Raw genomic sequence first — 23,834 nt, 5'->3', positions numbered from 1 at the left:
CATTCAAGTAATTCTAAGTGTTTTCACTCATTTAACTTGCAAAAAAATATCTCATTTTCGGGAATTTTATTTGAAATATATGTATCACAGCCATCAACATAATAATGATATAGACAATTTTAACATTTTTACAATAATTTTAGACTAATAGGTATATTCAAATTGTTCCCACACATACACTTTGCAAAATATGTCTTTTTGAAGATTTTTGACTGAAATATAAGTTTCGTAACCACCAACTAGATATAAATATTGCCATTTTTAATATGTTTAGCTATAATTATTAAAAATTTTAATTCCATTAATGTAAGTTTAAGTGTTGGCACTGATTTGATTTGGAAAAATATCTCATGTTCAAGAATTTTGTTTGAAATATATGTATAACAACAATCAACAAAAACCTTATCTGGACAATTTTAACATTTAAGAATAATTTTAGAAATCAAATTCATTCACAATTTATACATATATCTATAGTTTTAAGAATATTGTGCATGATTATATCTCATGCAGCTCGAAGTAGCGATACATGTAATACATGTAAACAATGCAAATATCGCGTGATTTGGTAATTCTCGAACTCGCCGGCGAGATTCTAAAATTAATATGGATTGCACAAAACTTTTTGCATCCTTATGCATTATATGTGTTTGATAAAATATTTACTTTACTTTTCCTTTCGGAATGGGGAAAGGCATTTGACAACGGGAAATAAGTCGATGCTATGAGGGGTGGAGCAATGGGGAATGGGGCTATAAGAAATAGGGTATCTGGCAATGGGATATGGGACTATGGGGCTATGTGAAATGGGGGATGGGGCAATGGGGTATGGGGCAAGTGGGAAGTTTACCCCATACAGGGACTGTATCTGTTTTCCGTGTCTGGTATTTGTACCTTGATCATATTCTTCTGATTTCTGCAAGCAAGAGTCTTGGTTCCTTTGATCATTTGACGTTTTGGTTTTGGTTTCTGTCTGTTGTGTGCTATATTTGCTTGTTACTGTTTTTGCTCTGTCGTGTCGTGTCGGGTCAGTGGGAAATACTTTGCTATTTCCGCTACAAATAAAACCTTTTTTTTTTAAATAAGATCTTGAATTTCATGTATTTCACAACTGTGTTCATCATGTAATTTCACTGTTAATAATTTCCCATTATTGTCGTATCTAACATTCTAGTATGTAGTGTAATGTTTTGGACGAGAATATCTGTATTTTATTTGTTATTGATGACGTCAGTTAATTCATTCTTTTGTTTGTTAAAATGAACTGTCATTCATGGCACCGTTGATGCTTTGGTAAATAATTGATTGTTAATAAATCGTCAATTTTCTCCAAAATGTGGTCATAAAGTACAGATATTTTCGAATTACTATCATGTGTAGGAATGACATTGAAACCCAAATCAAAAATCAAAATAAAAAAACTAAAATTACAATATAAAAGCATAATTTAGAAATAATACGTTTTTCCTACATGCCTAATCAACGTCACCCCTACACTTAAACCTTTTACCTTTCTATGATTATTGTATAGCTAAGGCTAAATGTGGCAAAGTTTTCTCACATGGAAATTTCATCGAGCCATGCTCAGCTTCACATGGTGTCACGTGTGACTATCAGTGTGATGATGGATATGTCCAACAACCTATTGTCCAACATGTGACGTGCAATGATGGAAAATGGGCGGTGGATAGGAATCAATTATGTATTGGTATGTCAAATATCTGATTGAGTCGGGACTAAGTTTTATGAAACTTTGATTTCCAAACTGAGAAATTGAAGAGAAACTAGAGAATAGAGAATTCGTAAGATATCGGACCCAGAATTTAAAAAATCTGAATCTGATATTCCCATTCACGTTATTGTTCATAGAGCATTATATCATCTGATTAAAGGTGTGAGCGATTAACACTGTTTCCCTGTTTTTTTTTACAAACTTTTAATGTACATTCAAATGAAAAGAAAGGTTATTAGCTTCGTGTGTAGATGTGCACGACACAGATAGGTGATATTTCTAGATGATATTTCCAGATACGGGTTTAATGAAATGGGAGACATTCGGACTGAGGATTTGTATCATGGGTATTCATCTTGTGAATTAAGGGCAACTATTCATTTTATAAAGACCTCAACATGCAGCAGTGCATGACCTTTGATACATTTTAACGGGTTATTTTTAGCTGAGTGAGACAATATAGTTTTTGACGGACGTTTCAAAAGTAAATAATTCAATATTATGTTTTTAAATGATTAGTTTGAAGCCTACATTTAACTGAAAATATTGCATCAATATTAACAAATTAGAATATACATAAAACACGCGTGGTACAAAGCATATCTACTGATTGGATACAGTAAAAGAATTAGTTTTCGAGAATATGTTCGCGGATTCTATCAATATACATATTGGTAGCCATTAATTTTTCCCATTTTAAAACAAAGATAATAAGGGTTGTATATATTAGTGTTATAAATTAACTTCGTGGATACTACTTTTCGTCCGTTTCTGTCCACCGCGAAAATAGTGAAAATTAGAACACCGCGAAAATTAATATTGAATCAGTAATAAATCTCTTCCCATGATTTTGATGTTTTGTTTTCTAAATCTCCATTTTTTCGTTCAAGAACCCTGTGTGTTACGTTTGATATTTATGTTGTCATTTTATGATGTTTTTTTTATGTTTTTGTGTTAATCCTTTCAACATTGATTGAATTTAATCTATAATAAGATTAGATTGCACATATTAATGATAAATCGATATTCTTATAATATATATTTGCAGTGGTAGAAGATAATCCTACTGTATCTCAAGCTCAGGTACAGGAGGGTACCTCAGCAGGAGCTGTGGCTGGTGTAGCTATATCTGCCATTGTCATTACACTTCTCATAGTTCTAGTTGTTGTCTACTTTGTCTGGTGGTAAGTTGATTCTTACGAATTTGTGTGCATGGCTTTAACAGATTCTTTCAAAGAGGCTTTACATTCTTCTGCATATGTCAGAATTAGATTTTTAATAAGGTCAAGCTAGAAAGAGTTATTTGATGTCATGCAAATTGATAACATGGGAACCGAATAATACTTCACACTGCATTGAATACCTTTGAAGACAATTATCCTCGTAAGTTCAGTTTCTGTAACCTAAAATATATTGCTTGTTTTTAACCTTTTATAATACATATGTGTAACAAATAACTAGTCCGTTTATCTTATTCTGAGAAAAATATTTAATTAGATTCCATTTGTTATGTAATTATATGCAACTAACTCCATTTTCCCCCTCATATTTAGCTTCTTCAGAAATATTTGCACATATACATCGTCATATTTAAACTGAAAAATGTAAATGGTAAATCAGGAATTCGGGAAAGAATCACATTTGATCATTTATTTATTTTCAATTAACATTCTAATAATCGTGGGAGTTTTATTACTGAAAGTTAATTAACCCTCACCATTACAATTAATTTTAACGAAATGCAGTGTTTTTGCTGCAATTACACATTTGCTAATAAATGTATATGCATTTTTTAGTTTTAATGTATAGGTATATGATATAGACAATAGAAATTTTATTTGCACAAACACATTTACAGTAAATGATTATGGCATGAACAAAAAACGTACAATGGAATATAAATTACATATAAACTAAATTTATGACCATGGTGCGACAGTGATGTAAATCTGATCAAAATATATTAATCTATAGTTTAAACTTTGACGCTATATATTAATATAATTTCTGTTAAATTAAATTGACCTTCGATTCCAATATTCATTCATGAATGTATATGAATATATATGTATGTTATATCTCTTGGTGTGAGGTGAGGTTTTGATGAAGAAATTAAATTATGGTTGTCCAATTTGATTCTGTATTTCATGTCTATGTGGTGTGTAGTGGGTGCATACCGTGAAGAAATAATACTCATCCTCTATGTTCCAACTATCACATGATTTACAAATACATTTTTTTCTCTATATATTTTTGTATGGACCCCTACCTATTTCTAGTGCATGTGTACTCAAGCGAAATTTACTGGTGATAGATCTTTCTACTTAAGATTTACATAAATCAATATATGAGGTCTTTTAGACGGAATAAATATTTTACGGGAAAATGAAAATTTTTCAGTCATAGCAAGTGAGCCTATTAACTTTTGGTTAAGTTGATCGTGTAGTCTTTGTTCGATTCTTTTGATATAAAATTGAAGGTTATTAAGGTGTATGTTAAGATGACAGAACTCCAACTTATTTAGTATATTTTTATATGAGACATCCACAAGTTGTTGTTTTTTTCAACTTGTCTGAACATTTCGTAAACCAGTATATCAGAGGAGTTAATAATATGGTTTAAAAATTAATGGTATTCAATTGGACGTTTAGATGTAGATATGTTCTGTTCAGTTCTGCTAAGCATGCAATGTTTGTAGTTTTACTATTTACTCCAGGGATTTCTTTTATAAATTTCAAGTGTAGTGTTCATATGGGTCAGAGTCACTGAAAATTTTTTTCCAGCTCCCAAAACCTCACTTCCATAAAAAAAATAACAGGTATTACCAAAGTGTCAAATAACTTTTCAATGAAATTACAAGGAACGTCTATAGATTGACTTTTTTTTATTTTAAACTAGGCCTTTCTTATATAGTTCACAAACTATTTGCTGTTACTCCACAATCGTCTCATTTTACTGGAAAATATTATGTCAGTTTGTCCATTATACAATTATGTGTTTATTTCAGGAGAAAAAGACCACAAGGCCAGTTGATGGCAGATACTAATCTGAAATTCAAAAAATTTGATGACTCGCATGTCAACATCGATTCTGGTGTCGGTGGTTTCTCTAATCCAATCGCTCAGCAACCAGACTATGGAAATTTTAGCAACTGTCGGGAGGAAGGTTATGTTACTGCAGAAATAAACCCTAGATATCAAAATATTGACCCCAGTGATGTTAGCGTGGCGGTGGAAGGTGTACCAACTCCTGCCAAAAATGGAGACTTGCAAAGTAAAGCTTAAAACGAATGGAAGAATGTGTTGCCATGATTGTGTTGAAATAGTTTTACAGTACATGTGATATTCAGGGTCTATATTTGTGAGTTTGACCACTTCTCTATATACAACAATTACACACGTTTAATACTGTTATGTTTTAACATACATTTGTATGGTTAATCTGACTATTCTCCTTCCCTGGTCCATTACATATGATTTTGACCTCTGCTGCACTTTTGCAGTGACAATTTAAATCTTTAAATAAAATTGTGGTGCAAACAGCCAATTCAGACCCATATGAAAAGTTGTCTATTCAAGATATTTTACAATTGTTTGTTATATTTTGTATTTTTAGTGATTTATACAAACTTTTCTACTTTTGTTATGAAATCCATGGTTGTGTCACATGATATTTATGTACATAAAAAGGTGAACAAGACAGTAACTGTAGAATATATTCCATGTGTTATAGTTGTTGGATTTGTAAGTTTTGTCTTTGTCATGATGCTAGTTTTTTTTTTTTTATTTTTGAAATCCAATGTGAGATTAGTTCGTCGGTTACCTCATTGTGTGCTAGATTACGAAATCCTCTAAACGTTTTTACTTATGCAAATCTTTTAGAATTGCAATAGGTCTCATTAGGCAATAGCCTTGCGACAAATGGCGACCCTTACCATTATTATTTAAAAGTCAATAAAAATGTTTTCAATACGGAGCTCTATACTGTATGGTGCTACAAAATGATATTAGATTGTCATACAACAAAAACATACTTCGAAACTGACGTTTCTGGGTTGTTATACAAACAGCTCAAACATATGATTTAGCTTGTTATGTTTATTGTTGTGTGTTATTTGCTTTGTCTTATGTTAATCGCTATGTGTACTCAAGAGAACCGTTAGTTTTTATATTCCATCAGGAACCCGTCTCAGCAGTTCAATCAAACGTTTTGTATCCCATGATATTATGTTGGTACATACTTGTTTGCTTCATTTTTGCTTACTGTATAAAAGGTAATTTCAAAATACTTATGGGTAAAGCTTTACAATTATTGAGAAGCATTAAACGACATGTGTACTTAAAAATACTCATCTACCAATACCTTCGTAACTTGAAGCTATAGCACTGGTCATTTTAAAACACGATGTTTTGACAGGTACTTTACCAAGTTAAAAGATGAAAATATTTTCCTAACTGAATACACATTTTTTTATGATTTGGTACTAGCAGGCCATGTGAAATGTGAAAAATTACAACTTTGACGTGCAGATAATAATCACAAACCTTTGTATTTATGTGTTGTTTCCTTATTAAGAAACACATTGTCTGCTAAGGGCAGGTCCCGTTGTGTAACTGTGTGGTTGATTTTTTAATAGTTAGTGTCATGCAATGACAAATGATGTAATGTATTCTTCTCAAACTACACAGACTAATGTGCTACATATGATACGATTCATATGATAATCATATGATAATTTACATATGATAGTCATACGGTTATCATGCGATTTTCATTTCTTAATCCTATGATAATAATACAATAATTATATGATAACTGAAACGCAGGGTTATCGTATCATGATCGTTTTGTATGATTATCATATGATGCAAACCATTAGATTCTCACGAGTGGCACATTTGGCTGTGTAGTATTGAATGATGAGATTAATTTATTTATTGAAATTACATTTAAAGAGTTTAACTTGTGGATGTTTTTTATTCGTGTCACATGTCATGTATATTTATGTCGAACCGTTTAACATATTGTTTAAAACTTCATATGCTGTTTCAACTGTTCTCATGTACTCCGTAAGGGCATTTCTACTCCTGAAACCTCGTATCAGACGAATTATACCACGGATATAATTGTAAATAAATATATTTTGTATGATCAAGTTCCTATTTTATGTTAGCCTTCCGAACATGTAAAAAAAGGAAATACTATGTTTGAATATGAACAAAGCAAAAAAAATCTCATTCAGAATATAACTAAAATAAAAATTTTAACTACCATTTTTATATTAATACATTTATTGTGCCTATCATCAAAATACGCTTATTTAATTCTATTTCATGAGTCTTCATGAGTCGATTAAACACATCTAGTTATTTAGCATTATGGCCACGCCCACAATTAAGTGGACTATATTTTTGTTGCTCACTGTATATTGCCTGTTTTTCTATGTATATCTAATATAAAATAGATATAAGATAAGAGAAACATATGAAATGTAATTATAAGAATAGAATATTCCATTTTTTCTACGTTTCATCGGCGTTGTAAAATGTCAATGCTTTTGCACGCCGATGAAACTACAGAAATGAAACATTCAATTCTTAAATGTTAACGATTGTTTGAAACGCCAAGACCAAAGAAAACATTGATAAATAGTGCTAACAAAAAGGAACCAAAGAGAGATGGAAACATAGAGGTGTATACAGCAGCAATCAAAATACATTGACTTGGTATTTATATTTTGCTAGAAGTAGAACATAAAACACTAAAAACAAATAATAGAATAAACAAACAATCAAAAAGAAAGAATAAATCCCGAATAATCAAATACTAGACAAAAACAGGTTCAGTGAAAAAAAGAATTGGGCAGATAATATGTAAGAGTAACCAAGGGAACCAAGGCCATAGCGGTAATCAAAAGAATGTAATCCAGGGACAAAGACCAGACATGGAAAACAGACATACACAACAAAGAACATAAGTAACTAAAATCATACATATAAAGTAACAAAAGTAAATGAGCAACTCGGACTTCACTAAAAACTGGGAGCATGGACCAGGTGCACCGGTAGGGTAAGCGTCCTCTGCTTTTCTAGAAACACCCGCCGAGTTGCTCATAAAAAGCAAGTCCGGGGTAGACAAACTAGGAAAGGACTATGACCCGTTGAATCAATCAGTTTTCATGGTGCTGATGGATACACCATAACGATCCACGAGTTCATGATAACGACCATAACACTACTGTAGTGATGACTTCAATATTGTAGCAACATAACCCTGTTCCAGAAGCCTATTTGTTAAACTTCTAGCGCGATACAAAAAGTCTGCGTAGTTTCGGCAAGCTCTGGCATAACGTATGAGTTGTGATATGAACACTCCATACACAGGAGCCGAAGGGGTGTTGCCACAGATGAAAGAAAAGTTGACAATTCTGAATGAAAAGTCATCACGTTTGTCGTAAAGTTTGGTCAATAGTTTTCCTTTACCATCGATTTCTAAGTGTAGGTCAATATGTGAATACATCAATGAAGAATTGAACAAAAATAATACCTACAATTGTAAACTAAGATCACTATGATAGTAACACTCGAGAAAAGGATTCTTATACAGTTCAAAGAATTTTAATTTCAAAACTTATTAAAAGCCTACTATGGAAACATAGAAATATTTGAACATCAACCGGAGTGATGGATACTTAATAAGTAATCGTTTTCTGCACCTACTCAATGGCAAAGACATCTTCAAGAGTTGACACTTCTGTAGCATGATAGATGACACTAGCTGACCTACAAATAGTTGATGGCCAGGCTACATCTGACAACAACTTCGACTTACAATACCGGAAGTAGATTGCTAGAAAACCTCCGCTCGGGCAATGAAATCAATCTTGACATCGAGGATAAGATTATTCAATTCGTAAAATTACATATACAAAATTTTAATTTGCATAGATGTTTTATCTCTTATCAAGAATTGTGTTATGAGAACTTTAATGTTTGTATTTATCTCAATTTCGTTAGATATGTTCATTTAATATATATGCTACATGTATACTGCAACAACAACCGACATCAGTATATTGTGTACGTATATTGTCTCTGCTTCCTATTTTCACGTTTGAACTTGGATTTATATGTATCTGAATTGTAAAAATTTTGGTGCTCTTGCACCAAAATCAACTAACATACTATACTTGGGAATAGATTACTCGACCACCTCTGATCTGGCAACACAAACTGACGTACTTTATATGGGAAGAGATGGCTGACCATCCTTTGCTCTGACAAGGACACAAACAGGTATACTACCAAGAATAGATCGCTAGACCTTTTCTGGTAAGACAGTAACTGTCATACTACCGGAATAATATGGCTATACCACTTCTGCTCCAGCAACGGCATGATCTGACGTGCTATCAGGAGCAGATTGCTATACCAACTCGCTCTGGAACAACATCGGCTAACATTCTACCAGGGTAGATGGCAATACCACCTCGTTCTTGCAACCTAATTTACTAATATTATATCAGGAGTAGATGGCTGTACCACACCACATCGCTCTTGCAACCACATCAACTAACATTCTATCAGGAGTAGATGCCTATGCCACGTCGCTGTGGCAACCACATCGCTTTACTTTCTATAAAGAGTAGATGGATTTACTACCTCGCTCTTGCAACCACATCAACTAATATTCTATTGGGGGTAGATGGCTATACCACCTTGCTCTGGCATACACATCAACTAATATTCTATTGGGGGTAGATGGCTATACCACCTTGCTCTGGCATACACATCAACTAATATTGTATTGGGGGTAGATGGCTATACCACCTTGCTCTGGCATACACATCAACTAATATTGTATTGGGGGTAGATGGCTATACCACCTTGCTCTGGCATACACATCAACTAATATTGTATTGGGGGTAGATGGCTATACCACCTTGCTCTGGCATACACATCAACTAATATTCTATTGGGGGTAGATGGCTATACCACCTTGCTCTGGCATACACATCAACTAATATTATATTGGGGGGTAGATGGCTATACCACCTTGCTCTGGCATATACATCAACTAATATTCTATTGGGGGTAGATGGCTATACCACCTTGCTCTGGCATACACATCAACTAACAATCTATCTGCAGTAAATAACTATTTCACCTCGCTCTTGCAACCATATCAACTCTATCAAGAATAGTTAGCTATACCGCCTTTGATCTGGCAGCATTAGAAACCCAAGTACTTCAAGGATTAGAGAGCTTGACCACCCCTGATCTGGCAACGATATCAACTAACATTCTATCAGGAGTAGATGGGTATACCGCCTCGCTCTTACAAAAATAAGAAATGACATACAATCAGGAGTAGATGGGTATATCATCTTCGATCTAGTAACGATATTAATGAGTAGTAGACGGTCATGTCACCTCTGTTTTAGAGCACCAAACGACATATACTACTGAGAGCCGATTGCTTTGTCGTTTCTGCTCTGATAATGGCATCATCTGACATACTACCGAGGATAAATGGCAATACCACCTCTACCCCCACAACGTAAATTGCATTATTATATAAATAGGTAAAGAGCTTCAGGTTGTTGTTAGATCAGTATTATAAATCATAAAATTCATGAGAAACTCTGGTCCATTTTATATCCCGCTAGAGCAAACGTCCTGATGGTCCTATAAAAGATCTGAAAAACTAAAAAAGTACCAAATGTCAGGAAAGAGTAATCAAGGGAACCAAGATTTCAGCGGAAATCAAAAGAATGTAATCAAGACATGGAAAACAGACTCACACAACAAGCATGATGACGCCCATAGAACTTCTATACTGATGACTTCAATCTTGTAGCAACATAACCCTGTTCCAGAAGCCTTATTGTAAGAAGTCTACCGCGGTTAAAAAAGTCTGCGTGGTTACGGCCAGCTCTGACATAACGTTTGAGTTGTGATATGAAAACTCCATACGCAAGTCATAAAGGGGTGTTGCCACAGATGAAAGGATGAAAGGAAAGTTGACAATACGGAATAAAAAGTCATCGTGTTTGTCGTATAGTTTGGTCAATACGTTTCCTTTACCATCGATCTCTACGTGTAGGTAAAGATATGAGACTGACTTCACAGTGTCCGTTGTATACTTAATCTCAAGTTCTTTGGGGTAGATGCGATGTATAAAATCCCTGAAACTAGGATTGTTTAACGATAATACGTCATCTATATTTTATAGCGGAAACTGAGATCAAAAGATCTGGATAAACGATGTTCCTTCCTTTGGATAAGATCAGCTATAAAGTCAGCCTCATAAGAGTAAAGGAATAGGTCAGCGAGTAGAGGAGCACATTTTTTTCCAGCATTTTGAAAGCATCTTCTTCGGTATATTTGGAAGATGATTTGTAATCGTTTTTTATTTGGTGGTACATTTTGCAGACCCAGCTATGTAGTGTTGTTTGTACGAATTCTTGTAGAGTTTGGGAATCCACTATGTAGATGGTACGTCACAATCATCGTCTTTGGTAAGAGACCGAAAGAGGATAGTACAGATCTATGGTTTTCCGTAATCTTTTCTTTGGAGACTGCGGTAGCAGTATAGGTCTTATTACTGCTATTATTTTCTACGTCACCTCTGAATAAACATTGGATTTAATGTGTTTTGCAGACAAAAACAATGTTGTTTTGGGCTTTGTCTGCTGGTACGACATTATATTTGACATGTATAGTAGACAATGTATTGGCTACGTCAGGGTCTTTGAAAACTGATGTAGCATTGACAGTCATTGGCCTACTTACTACTTTTATACGTTTCAAAATTTAAGACCGCGCAGCCTTGACCCACAATGGCAGTGAATCAATGTCTTCTTGTTTTCGTTTTATCCATTTTCTTGCATAGTCCTCCACGGTATCCATAAGGATTGTAAAGTTATAATTCCAATGTATGGAACATGGTTCACAGTACTTGGGACCTTTAGAAAGGACCTTACGGTGAGATTCGTTTTCTATTATGATGAAATCTCCCTTAGTGACGTGACCGGAAGGACCATATTTGAATGGAGAGTTATTGCAAGTACAGTAATGATCAGGTAGTTTAGACTTGAAATCCTTATTCTTGAGATTCTGCGATAGCCTTTTATAATTGAAAATTTTAAATGCAATCGGTGAAGTTTATGAATATGAAATAATCGGTATTGTTTTGTCTTTGAAATATGGGAGATTTTGCACTTTTTTAAATGTCAATATGAATATTCAATCGACAATTTGATGAAAAGTTAAACCAAGGTGTTTATGATTGATTGATTGTCTACAGATTTTACTTCTTCTGCGATCAGCAGCTTTGGAGCTGCATTTGATATGATTGAAAATTAAATCGACTCAGTTTAAAGAGAGTTAAATGTCACACACCATTTGTGACCACTCATTGAGTATGTTAAGATCATTATTTTGTTAAGTTCGAAGTCTGGTAAATAGCTTGAAGAATACATAAGTGATGTATCATCTGCAAATAAGCGCGATAAGCTATGTATGTCGTCCGCTATATCATTTATATTAAAAATAACAAAGGTCCTAAAACGGATCCTTGTGGTACACTCGGATTCTGAACAGAAGCCTCTTAACAAATACTATTTGTTTTCAGTTGCTAATCTTTATAATCTATTAGCCAGTTCAAAATGTTTCCGGAAAGGCCATATCCTTTCAATTTGATATTTAACCCTGTGTGCCAAACAAGGTCAAGCGCGTATGAAATATCACAGAACACACTGCATACAACTTTCCGTTTTTCTAAGACACACATTGTGTTAGATTTTTATTAATAGCTGTAGTACAGTCGAGTGGCCAGGTCTAGAACCGCACTGATACGTGTGTAAGAGATCTTTCATGTAAAAAAAATAAATATGTATTGATAAACAAACCTTTCAGCACCTGCGTATGGAGTGTTCATACCACAACTAATACGTTATGCCAGAGCTTGCCGAAACTTATTGTATCGCGCTAGAATTCTAACAAAGAGGCTTCTGGAACAGGGTTATGTTGCTACAAGATTAAAGTCATCACTACGGAAGTGGATCGTTATGGTGTATCCATCTGTGCCATGAAAACTGATTTATTCAACGTGCCATAGTTTTCCTTCCCTCTTTCGTCTACCCCGGACTTGACTCTTTATGACCAACTCGGAGGGTGTTTCTAGAAAAGCAGAGGACGCTTACCCTACCGGTGCACCTGGTCCATGCTCCCAGTTTTTAGTGGAGCCCGAGTTGCTCATTTTTGTTTTTTTTTTCTGTTACTTTGTATGTAAGATTTTAGTCACTTTATGTTCTTTGTTGTGTATATCTTTTTTCCATGTCTGGTCTTTGTCTCTTGATTACATTCTTTTGAGTACCGCTATAACCTTGGTTCCCTTGATTATTCTTTCAAACACCTTACCTACACAGCTTAACAATGCAATAGGTCTATAATTATTTGCTAGTGATTAGTCACCTTTTTGTGTATAGTGCCATTACTATCGATGTTTTACCTATATCAGGAAAGCAACCCGACCGAAGCGATGCATTAATCAGTACTAGCAATGGTTTACAAATGGTATTTGCAGTATATTTAAGCATGTGGTGACTTATTGTGTCATGTTCGTTCTTGTATATGTGTATATTTTCTTAGTACATTCCTTTTTATTATCCTGGTTACCTTCATTTCCCATTTAAAACGCTTTTTCGAGGGTGGAGGGGGTAATAGGCGAGAAATTTTTCTATTGACATGTTATGCGATTTTTTAATTTCGTTTTTACATTACAAGAAAAGAAATTCCGTGACCCCAATTTTATTTCTTTGTTTAATATGAAAGATTGTCATATGAGTGTTCCCACAAAATGGAAATTTGATCAGTGAAAGACATGTTAAGTAATGAAAAGTAAGTTTCAGAATAATGAATAATTAAATGTCATTTGAATTGTCCTTAATAATGCAGATTTTAATAGCCAAATTTTTTTTAACAGCCTCCATACACTATACCGAGCTAAAGAAATGCTAACGAATTAAAACAATTTTTTTTAAAAATCATTTGAAAAGCTAAAAACTTGCTAATGATATGAACGACCTAAAAACGAATACATAAACGCAATTAATAAATAAAGCGCATTTAGTACGTTACCATGTAGCCTGATCCTCTCTTTTTATAGATATCTGAATCGGAACCCCTCTTTCATTTTTCTGCATCTGCTCCTGAGATTCCCACTCTTAAAACTTATCACAGCTGCAACTAGGTGCGATTTTTGTTTTGTAAATAACAGCAGGTATTAAGAATTTGTTTATATAATGAAGTGTTCAGGCACTTGTGAGTTCATACCAGGGTCTGTTTTTCAACTTGGAGGTTTCTTACTTTTTATCGATTTAGTATTATTTTTTTTTACATTTCATACGATACCATGCCCTTCTGCACTTGTGTTCGTCGATTACACAGAACAACGTTCTCAGGCGAATGACAATGAAACAGAAATGGCACTAAATTGTGCGTTTCCTAAACGATTCAGACACTTTTATTTTAGGGTATGTAAGTCTCGTCATGTGACCCCGTGATTTCACGAGAATGGTTCATAGTCTACCATTCAAAAGCATGGAGACTTGTCATTTAGAAACCCGTCCGTGCGAGACCCGACAGGGTAGTCAAGGATATTAAAAACCCCCTTAGTAGTACATTTAGAAAGAGTTTAGTTCAGTGCTGAGAGCAAAACATCTTTTTTGTGTAAAAAATACCGATAAAAAATTACTAATATCTATTTCTATATGATAAAGTTATTAAAAAAAAGTATAAAATAAAAGATTTTGAATTGTTATACAGCGTTTCCAGTACCCAGAAGTAAACAATAAAATGCAGATCGGTCTTCGGTTTTCAATACGTTCTACGTCGTAAATTCCGGTAAAGAAAATGAAACTTGAACGAGACTTACATACCCTATTAAAGTCTTCGAGTCAGTTCGTTGGTCAATTCCTTTTACATGTACTTATAGTGTAGCCTCTGAGTCTATTTACAGGAACGGGAGATCAATATTATTGCCATTTGTATGAAGATCTTGGCAGTAGAAAAGTGCCCTTCTTGTTGTTCTTCGTGTCGAACTTTCTGTTGGTACCTTGATCTAAGTACAGGTACTTGGGGTCGTGACTTTTTTTCAAGAAAAAGAATTACGAATTCTTGAGTTATTACAGCCAACATTACATTGTTACTATCAATATGAAGTTTTCTGATATATGGGAGTCGACTGGTTTATCGGACGAACAACTTAAAAGGATAATATATATGAAATGTATAAATGCAATATTTATCAAAAAAATTAAATCCCAACGCAAGTACCTATGGATCAAATTAGTACGAATGCGTTTTTATGGGTAGTTTCTTCATTTGTTGGATGTATGATATCTTTTGAATTGAGCTTTTGTCTACTAGATAAATTTTTGACCAGGTTGAAAATTCACTACACAATTTTATTGTCTAGCTGTTTTGATCTTTATTAGATTATTACAAGTCCATCTAAATAACTAGCTGAACTAAAATAGTAATTGCATAAGAATAACAATGTAAACAATAATATAACAATGTCAGATGTCAGATTATATATATATATATATATATATATATATATATATATATATATATATATATATATATATATATATATATATATATATATAATACCAATCTATAAATATCACATTTTCAAAACTAAACAAACCTTCCCAGATCTGCATTTTCATGTACAAAGGGAAATAACTCTATTTGTAACATTGGTACAATATCTAATTATAAACAGCAAATGTAATAATAGATTCCAAAACTCAAAATTATAAGATAATTTCCTAAACTTTCTTACTTGCATGTGTAAAAAGCCATGTAGAATATGAACTTAAAAAACATTTGTTTTACCTCAAAGTTGTACATAATGTAGTGGTCATTCAGTATCCTAAATTCCATTGGCAGGTTCAACATTCCTATACATGATAAGTAATTACTGATAAATTTACGAAATCTATACCAAAAATATATATGGTTAATGAATAATAAAGATGAGAAATTGTTATCAGAATTATGCATTTTCATCAAGAAATATGAAAAGTTTTTTTTTATCACTTGAATCCTATAGTTTTTCCCCTAGTGATTATACAGCACTGTCCTTGAATGAATCTTGCACAGGAGCAATGTTAACCTAAGTAGCATATCCAGAGGGGGTGCAGGGGTTACCCCCCATTTTATTGGAAAATTTGTCATTTTTATGTGTAAAAGTGACAAAAAATTGAAAATAATGTCCCAACACCCTACTTCTTCTAATGAACCCCAGCTGGCACCCCTTCTTTTCAAAATGTCTGGAAATGCCTCTGAATTGATCCAGTAAAATCTTAATTATCAATGAAAAAGTATGATTCATGTACCAGAAAATATCAGCTTTAAAAAGATAAAAGGTTTATGATTTGTCTAAATGGAAAATCAGTGTCCCAACAAGACTTTTGATTTGCCCCTTTAGGCCAAAGAAAATATATGTTAACTGTCAGTGCTACACTACCTACCCTATTCTTTTGTGCCTGATCTCAACATTTTAAGGCCATTTTGGTTCAAGCACCATTTAAGTCTAGATTGTTTCTCCATTTGTTCAATGTAAAATGTCTTCGAAAAATAAAATTATTTCCTACCTATAAAAGTTTTACCATTCAACTACACATGTACAATAGTATTTATTCAATATTCCCACATAAAATATTTAAAATCTCCCTTTATAATTTTGGTGAAGAACATTAGAGTGACATCTTTTCTAAGATTATGTCTTCAACTTAGACCACTTAAGATGATTCTTGTAAAATTCTCCAGTTATTACTAATACATTTAGTTTGCTTAATAGACCTAATTTTCTCTGACCTTGTAAACCCCCTCTTTTTTTTCATCAGGATGGCAATATGTCTAGTTGGGGTCAAAACCATGTGTCGTATGCAAATTTGTATTTTTGGGGTATTACATTGTACATTTTTTTTTGGTACCTGGGGTACTGTACAATCACTTCTATCATCTTTTGTGATACAATAATGCAAACCTTATCTTACTGGTAGTATTTAAGAATGGTTTTTCCTATATGCAGATACATATACATGTATCAATTTCTTTCAGGAGGAAACAGCAAGAACAAAAGAGGAGTGCACTAAGAATCACAGAAAATTTCAAAACTGTTAGCTTTGCTGTACATGTGTTTTCCAAAACAATTGCTGACATCATAAATGCATTTAAACTTTATACATGTACATTAAATCTTTAAGGTCATTCAAGGATCTTCATTGTAGACATGATTGGAATCTCACGATTTGTTGTTGGATCTCGTGTGGCAAAATTTAATCATATTTTTCACTTATACATGTATTTTCAAGTGTCTTGCAACTGTTACATGTAGTTAATACTCTCAATATATGGGGATAAAGCACAGATGGTTTTGGAAAAATTTCTTATATACATTGATCAATACTTCAGTATTAATGTAGAAAAGTGTCCACTTCAAGTCAAAATTTGGTACTTCAAGGGAAATTTTGAAATTAAAATTTGTATCGTAGCCTTCACTTACAGGATGTCACAATTTAGAAGTACTATTCAGTCTGTTAAAAAACTCGATAAATACCAATAAATACCTTACTATATGAATAAAATTAGCTTTAAAGTCAATATTCCGGACCATGAGGGAGGAGTTCAAATCTTTCAAATTAGTTTTGCAATATACATGTATCTAGTATATAAATCCTTGAATAGTCAAAATTAGGTCAAATAAAAGCATTGATATCTCGAAAGAAGGGAAGGCTACAGCTATAAAACTCCTTATACACACCCTTGGACCATTTTTGATCAATTTGAAACAAATTTTATGATGATATTTCTGATTTCAAGGAAGGAGTATGAATTTTAAATGAGGAGTGAAACTGCCCTCGAAGATGGGGCTACACAGTCAGGAGTCAAAACCAAGGCATATAAAGACATTGATATCACAAAAACAGGGAAAGCTTTGGCTATAAAACTCCTTATATACACCCTTGGACCATTACTGATCAATTATGAACTAAATTTATGACGATTGATCGGGTTAGGAAGAAGGAGTTTGAATTTTAAATGAGGAGGGAAGACTGCCCTCGAGGTGGGACCTGGTTGAAAATTTGATAAGAGATTAACAGTCTTTCCGGAAGTTCGTCAGACCGTCAGATATCATCAGTAAAAATGTGACAATACCAGTAAAAAAATCCGAAACGCCAGACCAGAAGTCTGGAAAATTTCTAATATTAGTCATTCTTAAATCAGGTCAAAATGGACTGTAAAACAATTCGGTCCTGAAAAAAGTATGTCATCACAGGAGTGAATATCCTGAAAAAAAAAACTGAACCTTTGGAAAGACTGGATTAAGGTCTCAAATATCAAGGTAATGATCAAAACAAAACATTGAGATAGTCTGTAGGCAAGTTGAGGTGGGATATTATAACTTTTGTCAAACCATTTGGGCCAGAATACATGTACTTACATTTATCGTGATGAAGTGCTGAAGTGGTGGAAATTGTTTGCCATTAACAGGGCACACTCACCCTAATCTTGCTGTTAATCTCCCCATGCAACATATTTATTAACTTATTATGTAAAAGTGCGCGAGATTCCAATCCTTTTATATTTAATTCCTAAGGTCAACATCTGAATTAATTACATGTACATGTATTTAAAATACAATGGAGAACATGAACATAATATTGCAATTTAACACTTTCAGCATGGACTTCTCTGTTGTCTCTCAAAAAAATTGTAGTCAATAAGGAAACTGCTTCCAAGTATGATGACCTTATCTTGTATATGTAGATCTTTTACAAATTTGATTGTAAATTCATTTTCTGTGCCACAGACATCCTTGCAGTTTCCTGATGAGAATTTACTTATCTCTGCTACAGTTTCACCTCTTTGGGTCACTTTTATACAAACATCTGAGCAAAATTTACACAAACAGCAACTAAAGTTAAGTCTGAAGATTATTCTGCTGTCATCATCATTTGTCACATAATAACCTGGACAACAGCAAAATGATCGGTCCTCACTGATAGTTGCAATGTGAGTCCCTGGAGGGCTTTCTATATTCAGTTCCTGTATACAGCAACACCACCACCAGCAAATTCCACAGGGGCATCTTAAAGGCCGTTGTAGACGCAATATTTCTTGTTGATCTGAATTACTTATTTTCATTACAAAACCTCTATTTGCACCCAGACACTGTCGAACATAGCACTCAGAAACCTCTTGAGCATATAGTAATTGTTCTTCATTCTTTGACCCATCATAAATACTGTATCGTGCAGGTCTTTGCCAGCAACAAAATAACTCGGCAGAATCAAGATGTTGATGTACCTTTAACACTGCTATATCCTGAAGATCCTTCAAACCAGGAGGTAACTCAGGTTCAGAATGAAGTGCGCCAAATTTCTCTGGTTGTTCAGTTATAGTTGTCATCCTCGTGTATTAATGTCAGCAAGTTAGTCAATATGATTATTGTAGATATCTAATAAAATATAAGTACATGTTAGTATATATACTGACAACTGAGTAACGAGTAAGTCTTGTCAACAAGTTGCAAATGAATTTACATTAACGATGGCATTACTTCCGGTGTAGCTAGGACGAGGATATTTTTGTCGCTCAATGCTGATCAGATATTCCCCTTAACAAATAGTGCCAAATGATTGCGTACTAATTTACACATATCGGAGGTTATTTATATCTACTTTCACTTTACAAAAACGTGGGGTTATTGCAAAGAAAATAAAAGGAGTTTTTTTGCCGAAAAGTTGTCACTAAATAATTACACACACACACGCACACTAACACACATATATAAATAAAGGATTTACAATACTTTACTGCTGAATTAATGTAAAATATTAGATTTAAACCCCGATTCATAGATATAATTATTATTTGAATCCTTTTTTTATGAAAGTGAGAAACTTCGTTTAATTCTTAAGAGCTCGAACTTGTACCGCTGTGACATCTATGGCAACGCCGCCTGCACAAAGTCCGAGTCCCGCGGAGGGAAAGACCAAACATTTGCATCGCAAATTTGACAGTTCTAACATCGTTGGGAATTTTTCAGACCTTTCTACACGTTTACTTTATCTTCCCTGTATCAATTTGATCCGATGGAGCAGTGTAGTGAGTAGACAAATAAAGATTCTAAAGAAAAGTTAATGACAGTGTTGTGAAGGATGTAACGGATATACGGAAAGGGCTATCATTTTCAACTTTATTGTTATAGTGTTATTTAATAAAGTTACAGTTCTCATTTGTAGGGTATTCAGATTCAGATTTGTCAACATGTCAAAGGTGTGCCATTCTGAATGTTCACCTCAAATGAGAGTTGCAATGCTCTTTTTTTATAATCAAATTATCTGCTATCGATTTTTACATTAGTTAAGGAGTGTTGTACCCTGAGTTGTCTATATTCTGTTTAGAAATGCTTTGTGCAATATTTCAGGTGGTCTTTTGCCTAAACAGTTATGTTCTGACAAACATTGGTAGGAGTAAGACTTTAGTAAAGTGGTCCAAAAAGGTAAAATTTCACATTTGCTGCAAAATCAAACAGAAAAATCTGGTCGATAAAATGAAAGAATCCTTATAAGTCCTGTGCAAAAGGTATTATAATTTTATTGACATCAGTCAGATTGTACTAATTACATCTAGATAAACACTTTGAATCAAATAATGTAATTTTAAACAAACACATCACAAATAATGAAATATTAAAAGGAGTAACTCCCTTATACACAAAACTCTGAGCTTAGATCATTTTCGTTCTACTGGTTAGGTGAGGTCCTTTCGGCTATTTGTTCTCCATCAGTTTTGACATATTTGGTCGTTCGGAAAATACATCTCACAATCATCTAAATACTTCTCGAAACTATCTAGATACTTCTCAGAAGCATCTAGATGCTTCTCACAACTATCTAGATATTTCTATCTAGGTACTTCTCACATGTATCTAGATGCTAGATACTTCGCACAAACATCTGGATGCTTCTCACAAGTATCTACGTGCTTCTCACAACTATCTAGGTACTTTTCAAGGCTTCAAGATGCTTCTCAAAGAAACTTTTCACGAGCACCTGAATACTTCTCACAAGTATCTAGATGCTTGCCTTATCCACATGTATCAAAATACTTCATATAACTATCTAGACACTGCTAGAAATTAAATCAAATTACGCAAAACGGATAAAAAATTGGAATAATATTGACGTCTCTGCCAATATAATTCACTGTTTCATCATTCTGAAAAATAAGCTGATGTAACTTGGCTATGATGTCGTTAATCTAACATGCCATGATCGCCATCACGAACTTATTGATAAATCAGGATCATATAGCGTTATCTTATCTGCTTTGAGGACATACTTATTTGTTTCATGTACCATAGTTTTCCACTTTGGATCACTAACGGACTTGACTCAGCGAATGATGCACTCAGCGAACTGTCTCCAAGACCGTCATTATCTGTCGAAGATCGTAGTGGTAAAACAATGATTTTAGAGAGCTACATGTACGCTGAGGCCAACAAAATACGATCGCAAACTTGTATTTGGGGGCTAAGTCGGATACTCTATAATATTTTACTCATATTGAAAATGGCGGACTTCTTAGGCACCGACCATTTTTTATCCTGGGGGTGGAGGTTGGGTTAGGACTTGATGTCGGATAAGATTTTTTTTCACGTAAATGCAAAATTGTTAAGCAGAGGCTATTTGATGTCGTTTATGGATAGGCAATTCAACCGGGGACTAAACAACAAACAAGTAGTATAATTAAGATATACGTATACAGCTACAAAAATACATCGCTGATACAATTTTGTTGTATCGTATTCATGTGAAGTACACGTACATTTACCAACATAATTGTGATGATTATCTATATACGTGTGAGACATATTTAGATAGTTGTGAGAAACATTTAGATAATTTTGCAAAGTATCTAGATACTTTGATAAGTATGTAGACAGTTGTGAGAAGCATCTAGATGCTTTTGTGAAGTATCTAGATACTTCGCAAAACATGTAAATGCTTCTCACAACTATCTAAATATTTCTCACACACATAGAGATTATCCTCACAATTATACTGGTACATTTTAGTTCATATGAATACGATACAACCAAATAATATCATCGATGTATCTTTGATAAATATCTTCATAGTTGTGACAAGCATTTAGATGCTTTTGCAACTACTTAGATATTTTTTATAAGTATCTAGATATTTGTGAGAAGCATCTAGATGCTTTTTGAAGTATCAAGATACTCTTGAGAATTTTTTTGTGTATCTAGATACCTGAAAAAAAGCAGCTAGATACTAGTTAGAAGAATCTAGATGTTAGTGCGAAGCATCTAGATAGTTTAGAGAGGTATCTATATGTATGTTCCTATAGAGGACCAATGGACACCCAATGTTATATCTATATATGTATGTTCCCATGGGTTTCCATGGGTAACCCAGTGTTATATCTATATGTATGTTACAATAGGGGACCATGGGTAACCCAGTGTTCTATCTCTATATGTATGTTCCTATAGGGGACCATGGGTAACCCAGTGTTATATCTATATGTATGTTTCTATAGGAGACCATAGGTAACCCTGTGTTATATCTATAATATATGTTTGTTCATATAGGGTACCAAAGGTCACCCAATGTTATATCTATATATATTGTTTGTTTGTTTGTTGGGGTTTAACGTCCGAGCAGCAATATTTCAGCTATATTCAGACAATGAACATGAAATGGATGATAAAATGAACATGAAATGAAAAAAAAAAGGATGGGTCACAAGGATAATAGGGTCGACAAATTTTGATTGCCACTGGAAAAAGGGGGTGGGTAAGGTCGGGCAATTTAGCCTCCTCTGGTGGAGCGCAAAGGTTCCTACTCCTATCGAATACCACAGCAGGGTTCTTTAACGTGCGAGGAACGTGGCATCTGTCCCAACACGGTGCACTACTATGGTTTGCGGTCAGGTTTTCCGTATTATAGCCTGACAACCCCAGCATGTAACACGCCAGGGGTACCCCATTCCACCACCTGGGACACACATCCCAGTTGCTCTGTGGGCAGAGCGCCTAGCCCCCGGCTAGGTTTCTGAGCACTATTTAGTCGCCTTATACGACAAGCTTAGCGCTGCTGCAGGCCTATTCTTTTAACACCCGGACCTGCACGGGGCATATCTATATATATGTATGTTCTTATTATATATATGTATGTTCTTATTATATATATGTATGTTCTTATAGGGGACCCTGGGTAACCCAACGTTATATAAATATGTATGTTCCTATAGGGGACAATTGGTAACCCATTGTCACCTCTAGATGTATGTTCCTATAGGGGGCTATTGGTAACCCATTGTCACCTCTAGATGTATGTTTCTATAGGGGGCTATTGATAACCCACTGTCACCTCTAGATGTATGTTTCTATAGGGGACCATGGATAACCGATGTTATATCTATATGTATGTTGCTATGGGGGACCATTGATAACCCAATGTTATATCAATATGTATGTTTCAATAGGGGACCATGGGTAACCCTATGTTATATCTATATGTATTTTCAAATGGATCACTGGTAAACAAATGTAAAATATGTTTGCATATTTTTATAGTCAATTAAGAAAGTTAAGAAAAATTGAAAATTAACCATGTATGTTATAAAAGTCAAATAAAATCCAACTGTGGAGCTGCACTTTACAGGCTAATCTTGCGAAATCAGCCAACAAATGATATCATAATCATTCAGTAATATATTTAACGTTGAGCTACAAGCACAACTTCTGTTTGTCTGTAAAAACTGTGTTGTTTTTCTTTTTTTATAATCTGCATATTTTTTTGTTATTGCTATTATTGTATATAGTGTACACTGTTATGTTTATTTTTTCCCTACTTTCATTTTCATTAGTACCGAACTATATTTTGCGTATTAAAAGAGGTCGTGATTAGGTGGGAGTTCTCTGGTTACCGTTGAGCGACAGAAATATCCTCCTCCGTGTCGCTATCGTTTAACGGTATCATTGATAA

General features: G+C 34.0%; 2 protein-coding genes across 2 annotated transcripts in view; one reads left to right on the top strand and one right to left on the bottom strand.

Moving 5' to 3' along the window:
- The window catches only part of LOC148610976 (low-density lipoprotein receptor-related protein 2-like), a 42,436-nt gene extending 35,549 nt beyond the window's left edge, over window positions 1-6,887 (top strand). The window contains exons 22-24 of the mRNA XM_088590944.1: window positions 1,532-1,708; window positions 2,781-2,916; window positions 4,740-6,887. Coding sequence (XP_088447070.1) covers window positions 1,532-1,708; window positions 2,781-2,916; window positions 4,740-5,016 — 590 coding nt within the window. The 3' untranslated portion in view covers window positions 5,017-6,887. The remainder of the gene's footprint in view (window positions 1-1,531; window positions 1,709-2,780; window positions 2,917-4,739) is intronic.
- Window positions 6,888-15,199: 8,312 nt separating this feature from the next.
- Window positions 15,200-19,418, bottom strand: LOC148610975 (phospholipid scramblase 3-like). The gene has a single exon (XM_088590943.1). The coding sequence runs from the start codon at window positions 19,222-19,224 to the stop codon at window positions 18,493-18,495; it is 732 nt and encodes a 243-aa protein (XP_088447069.1). The 5' UTR covers window positions 19,225-19,418; the 3' UTR covers window positions 15,200-18,492.
- Between the last annotated feature and the right edge of the window lie 4,416 nt (window positions 19,419-23,834).

The sequence above is a fragment of the Perna viridis genome, chromosome 7, assembly GCF_037379345.1.
Source record: "Perna viridis isolate PV_CMFRI_1.1 ecotype Kerala chromosome 7, ASM3737934v1, whole genome shotgun sequence".
NCBI classification, from domain to species: Eukaryota; Metazoa; Mollusca; class Bivalvia; order Mytilida; family Mytilidae; genus Perna; species Perna viridis.
Note: the sequence above shows the minus strand (reverse complement) of the source record. Positions and strands in the feature narration are given on the sequence as shown.